At 48.3% G+C, this 6,394-nt stretch overlaps 1 protein-coding gene across 6 annotated transcripts in view; it reads left to right on the forward strand.

Moving 5' to 3' along the window:
• Ptpre (protein tyrosine phosphatase receptor type E) overlaps positions 1 to 4,684 on the forward strand; it is a 118,532-nt gene extending 113,848 nt beyond the window's left edge. For 5 of the 6 annotated variants that reach the window (XM_070011415.1, XM_070011409.1, XM_070011412.1 and 2 more), the window contains 2 exons: positions 118 to 253; positions 2,070 to 4,684. In XM_070011415.1, the coding sequence (XP_069867516.1) occupies positions 118 to 253; positions 2,070 to 2,144 (211 nt within the window). In that variant the 3' untranslated portion in view covers positions 2,145 to 4,684. The remainder of the gene's footprint in view (positions 1 to 117; positions 254 to 2,069) is intronic. The other variant, XM_070011411.1, reaches the window with a different exon arrangement.
• The last annotated feature ends 1,710 nt before the right edge of the window (positions 4,685 to 6,394 follow it).

Consider the following 6,394-nt stretch of genomic DNA (forward strand, 5'->3'; position numbering starts at 1 on the left):
ATTGGGCTATGTGTCTGCTGGGTCAGGTCTAGTGACTGCAGCTGCTTTGGTTCTGACCCTCGGGGTAGGCTAGGCGCCACCGTGGTTGCTCACTAAGTGCGTCCTCTGTGTCCACAGCGCGGGAGCCGGGCGCACAGGCACGTTCATAGCCCTCAGCAACATTTTGGAGCGAGTGAAAGCAGAGGGACTGTTGGATGTATTTCAGGCTGTGAAGAGCTTACGGCTGCAGAGACCACACATGGTGCAAACCCTGGTAAGGATGAACGATGCCAGCCTTCCTAGTGGAGAGCAGGCCTGGCTCATAGGTGTCTGTTCCATTACCAGAATTCCAGCGTAAGTGGGAGGTGGGACAGAAAACCAGACAGAACTCCTCATTGAGACTCCTCGGGGCTGTACCGAGCCCTTCCTTCCTCAGTGGCTGATGGGATGGGGGTGCAGTCTCAGGGCAAGTCCCAAGAGAAAGATCTGTGCATGGATCTTTTATTTAAAAACACTCTTAAGCAGTCTTGAAGCTTAAAATGTTGGTTCTGCTGTTTTCTTGTTTTTGTTTGGAGGCTGGAACTGGAACTTGAACTCAGGGCCTGGGCGCTGTCCCTTAGCTTTTTTCACTCAAGGCTGTTACTGTAGTAAGAGATTTACCATGGAATTTCAGAGTTTCCTGTCCAGGCTGACATCAAGCCAGAGTCCTCAGATCTCAGCCTCCAGAGGAGCAGGGATTACAGGCGTGAGCCGTCAGCTTTCTCACAGTATCAACTCCACACTATTGCGCTTGGTCTGTTTTCCTTCGGGGTGATGGGGTGGTTCCACTCAATGGCAAATGCCAGAGGTGTAGGAACCGCCCAGGACACAGCTGAACTGTATTCCTTCCTTATGTGGATGCCCGATGCCAGATTTTGGAAGCCTCCTCCTCACAGAAAGTACGGGCGCACACTAACCCAGCACTGCAGCTTTAGAAGCTGCTAGAATGCATTACTTACCCCACAGCCTCCTGCCCCACCCAGGGCTGCCCAAGCAGCTTGCCACTAGGTCAGGCTGGTACCAGGTTCTACTCCGGCTGCCCACAGACTCAGTGGGGGTGTTTACCTACATTCAGCTGCTTGAGCTGCCCCTAGCACCATTCAAGTGGCCTCTGTTCTCTGGGGTGGGCCTCCAGCGTGGGTATAAAGCTTTGTGCAGATCCTTGACATTTCTACTATGGGGTGCTGGTCACATTGACAGAAATGTCCCTTTGGCAGGGTAAATTTAGGCTTAAAGATGATCTGTTTTCATTTTATTTAATATGTATCGATTACTTTACAGTATGAACTTTATCTGACAGTGATCATATGCAAATTTTTATTTTCCATTTCAAAAACAGTTGTTTTGCTGGGTACCTGTAATCCTAGCTTCTCGGGAGACTGAGATCTGAAGGCCATGGTTCAAAGCCAGCCCAGCAGGAAAGTCCATGAGACTCCAGTTAACTATCAAAAAAGCTGGGGGGCTGGGAAGGTGGCTCAGTGGTAGAGTGCTTGCCTTGCATGCATGAGGCCCTGGGTTCGATTCCTCAGCACCACATAAGCAAAAAGAAAAAAGCCGGAAGTGGCACTGTGGCTCAAGTGGTAGAGCACTAGCCTTGAGCTGAAGAGCTGAGGGACAGCGCCCAGGCCCAGAGTTCAGGCCCCACGACCAGACCCCCCCCCCCAAAAAAGCTGGAAGTAGAGCTGTGGTAGAGCACTAGCCTTGAGCACAAAAACTCAGGGACAGTACCCAGACCCTGAGTTCAAACTCTGTCTCTCTTCTCTATCAGATAGATAGATATATCTATAGATAGATAGATAGATAGATGGATGTTTTCAGGTTTAAGTATGAAAACTAGATCTACTCCTAAAATACACTAATTTCAAATGAAACATTGCTTATCTCTAAGAAATTTTCAAATGCCTAAATACTAAGATATATAGCTTTGTGTGTGAGGGCAAATAGTACTTTAATAATTGCAGACTTTACTCGTTTCGTTTTACTGTGGCTTCTGACTGAGCTAATCAATTTTTTAAAGCATCCATTTTAATATAATCTTGTTTTTTTTCCAGGAACAGTATGAATTCTGCTATAAAGTGGTACAAGATTTTATTGATATATTTTCTGACTATGCTAATTTCAAATGAAGATTCCTGCCTTAAAATATTTTTTAATTTAATGGTCAGTATATTTTGTAAAAATCATGTTAATTTATTTCATAGTGGACATTAATATCCTTCCTAATTTCTTTGTATATATTTTTATGTTTTAAAGGTCATCTGCTATAGATATTAAATCATAAAATACTTTTTAAAAATTGGAATAATGTATTAAAGCCCCACAAGACACATTTCTGCTACTATCAGCCAACGTCTTAATTCCTCATGCAAGCCTGTCCTGTGATGTCTAGATGTCATCTTCCCTAAGATGACAACTTGTGCTCATGCGACACACCAAACCATGTCCCTTGTTTAAAAAAAAAAAAAGGATCGAGGACTTGGAAATGGGGTCAGAATTTACTTTCAATCCCTGAGTTTATAACTGAACGACAACAGAAAGCAATGCAAGCAAGAGCTTTTATAAAATTCTAGGTTTCAACCGTATTATCAGTTGTAAAGATCACAGACTGCCCAGGTGAAAGGGAAGAGACAGAGAAGGCGGGGGCAGGTCTTCCCACCCACGTGGGCCTGGGGCAGTACCACCTGCCAGCCAGCCATCTGTGGGATTCAGACAGACTTCCCTGTGTTGAGGCCCGCTGAAACCACTTCCCATGTAGATCTTCAGGGGAAGAGTCTGAGCATGCCGACCCAGCCAGCCAGCACACATTCGGATAGGATGGCCAGAACAAGCAAATCTTAATGTAAATTTTCAGAGACGCATTTTGGTGTTTACTTAGTTTTCTTACAATATAGCTAAGAGGACTGTAAGAAAATAAATCTGAAAACTCTAGATTTGTACAGTTCGGAAAGATCCCACTTTTCAGTGATTAATAAAGAGGAGCCCTTCATGGTGAAGGATCCATCTTAGTTTTGGACGGCAATCCTGAGACATTTGACATGGGGAAGTAACGATGCTGTTGTCAGAGCTGGCTTTGACCAGAGGGAGAGGAGGGAGGAAGGAAGGAAGGAAGGAAAGAAAAATGAAAGAAAGAAAATGGAAGAAAGGGTGAATGTCGGAATGTTTCATTCAATAGCATTTGTCTTTCTGTGGGCATTAAATATCTAGCAGATGAGCACAATATGAAAGACCGTCTAACTTACTAAAGGTATTGAACATGTGTAGTTCTGGGTATTTTTTTTTCCATTTTAAAAGATACACAAATGCAAAAGCCTTATTTGACATTTTCCCTGAGAGCTCATCTCTCCGGCCTGTTTTTCTCTGCACCCCTGATGGCTGATAGTGTGTGTGGGTGCAACCCAGGGTCAAGTGCTGCCCTCCAGACGCACAAGTCACCCAACTCTGCTGCCCCGCTGCCTCCCAGCCTTTCCAAGGGGAAGAGCTGTCACAGACAAAAGCACCCTTGGTGGTTGGGCCAGGACTGCCGGCCATGGCCTGGGCTTGCCTCTGCCAGAACATCTCCCCTCTGTGGACGTTGAGTGGGTATTTCTGGAGCAAAGTGCAAGGTGCTTCTCCCTAGCCACCATCTGGTCCCATCTATGTCTGCTAACCTCCCCAGCCTAGAGCCTTTCTCTTGGACTGACGAGGAAGAGGGGGCTGCTAGCTTCCACCCAGCGCTTGAAGCCCACTCGGGTTGAGAGGACTGTAACTTTTACACTGGTCATTTATTTGGGATGCTGAAGTCCAAATTTCAGTGCTGGTAGTCAAAAATCCTTGAAGCCCGTTAAAGTTCTACTTTGTATCTCTTGTATCAAGAAATGCATTTAGAGTAGAACTTTTTCCAAGCCGTCCTCAGGAAAGTGCCCCCTTTGTGTCTTTCCTTTTTCCCTGCCATCATGACAGTCCCAGGTGCCCACTGCTGGGCTCTGCCTGTCCCTAAATTCATCCCCTCCCAGAGACACGCTGCCGCCGCTCCCCCATGGACACAGGGCCCCTCTGCAGCCCTGACTGCACAGCCTCTGCCAAGGCCAAGGCCACCAGACAGCCTCCTGGGCTGAAGAGCAGCTGAGTGCACAGTGGTTCATAGACAGATGCGTGCCGGGCATCTGCTCTGTGCCCCGGGGCACGTTCATCCCTCCCCTTGTCAGAGAAAGTGGGGCATAAGGCAGCCATTCCTTTCTCTAGTCTGTTGCATGCAGTTGTAATTCAATGCTAAATAGCGATCAGAAGCTGAGCTTGCTGATTGGGACAGTTCCCTGGTCACTGTGTGACTTACGTTACTCTCTCCATGTGCTAGAGGCAAGAATGCACACCTGGGTTTTCAAAGGTATTTTTATGTGTTTTTAAAAACTTTTTTAAATGAGCCTGATCCCTGTGTTTTAGCATTTGGAGACATGCCCATTTTTAAAACAAAACATGTTTACTTATATATTTTGTTTAACTAAGCTGTGTTTAATTTATGTGCAGTCTTTATCTGTCTTATGGTCCCCACTCTCATGTTTTTCTTTATTCCATTTATAATTTGATCTTGCTCTGATTATGACAGTGAATGTTGCTTTATACTTTGCATATGCAAATCGCAAGATCTAAAACATTCAGATGTAAGAATAAACCTTCACTTTGACTACCAGCCTGTGTCTTTCAGTCTTCTCAGCCAGACCTGCATTACAGGACTGGGGGTGGGGGAGTAGGCTCATGGCGGAGCAGCCGTCTAGCATGCGTGAGGCCCCTCCGGATTCCAACTCCAGCACCAAAGACATACCTGCTTTATGTAGAAAAATCACTGCAGGACTTTCAAAACTTAGCTCCCAGACAGGTACTTACTGGTGGCTCACACCTGTAATCCTAGCTATTCAGGAGGCTGAGATCTGGGGATCATCAAAAGAAAGGTAGGAAAGTCTGTCTCTTACCTCCCATAAGCAGCAGACAGCTGGAAGTGGAGCTGTGGCTCCCTAGTGGTAGAGCGCTAGCCTTGAGTGAGTGAGTGGAAAAAGCTAAGAGACCAAAGCCAGGTCTTGTGTTCAGGCCTTAGTACCAGCACGCATATGTGCATGTGTACGTGCATGAATGCATAGCCCCTCCCCCCAAGTTCCCACCTGGTGCAAATACAGAGCCTAGGAGTGGGTGGGTACTGCGACCCAGAGCAGCCCAGCGTCCATGTGGTCTGCGGTGCTCCTCTAGCTGGGGCAGGACTGTGTGCACAACCAAGGTGGAGGGAGATGGCAGCAGGTGTGGCGGCCCACGGCGAGGTGGGATCATGAGGTCCTCCGGTGCTTTTCTTCCCGATCCAGACCTGTATTCCTCTCTTGATACGCACCTTTTATGCCTCTGATGACCCCAAACCTCAATCCCCGTGTCCCCTCCCCCTCCACTTCACCCACTGGCCTTCCAGAGGCACTCAGCCCAGTGTGGAACCTTAGGACTCCTATTTGTTATGTCTATTTAGTAAGTTGAGTGAGCCTTGCTGTGTTTAACGGTGAGTTTTACCCCTATTTCCTTCTCTTAACATAGCCTCATCTTCTAGGAAGTGATGTTGGCTTGTGGCTTGTCCATTACTGCTTCTCATCCCGGGCCCGTGGGTCTCCGTAGGCCCCACAGACTAGCAGTGCCTCATTCTGCCCCGAGCATGGTTGAGGCCCCTCCCCTGGGAGGCAGCCCGGCCCGGCCCCGCCCCGCCCCGCCCCGCCAGCGTGGAAGGCTGCAAGCATCTGCAAGAGCTGACTCTGACGTCCATCTGATGGACTCAAACAGCTCCGGGCAGACGGGCAGGTGAGGGGTGGCACCATGTGGGGAGGGCTCCGAAGAGGGTTTGTGTGGCATCTTCAGCCACTGAGAAACAGGCAGAGGGAGGCAAGGCCTTCAACCCAAATCCTTGCCGATGGCACCCAGCCACTGCCAGCAAAAATGGAGGTTTCTGTTACTGAGCGAATTGTGTCCTGACCCAGAATGGGACCATCTATGGAGAGAACAGAAGTACCAAACGATGCGTCCTGTGGGTGTTTGCCTTTGAAACACAAATGTTGCTCTTAAATGCGTGTTTCTAACACCACCACAGCCTCTAGGATTAAAACCACCTCAAGAGTGTGCCTGAAGCGAGAGTTACCAAGGTGAGATGTGTGTGCGTGGCTCAGCTCCGCTCCACAGCACGCGAGGCTCCTCAAACTCTAATTCCACCCATTACTGTGCTCAGGGACGTCCCTCTCGTCACAGGGTGTGACTTTAGGGTTTCCAGCGTGGACGGGACTCTTCTGTGTACACAACCCCGGTCTCCAGCAGCTCACCTGTCACCCACCCGGCTACACCTCCCAAAAGTCCCTCCCTACCCCGTTCTGCACCGACT

Source organism: Dipodomys merriami, unplaced genomic scaffold (assembly GCF_024711535.1).
Source record: "Dipodomys merriami isolate MVZ:Mamm:240054 unplaced genomic scaffold, mDipMer1.0.p SCAF_82, whole genome shotgun sequence".
In the NCBI taxonomy this organism is placed as follows: domain Eukaryota; kingdom Metazoa; phylum Chordata; class Mammalia; order Rodentia; family Heteromyidae; genus Dipodomys; species Dipodomys merriami.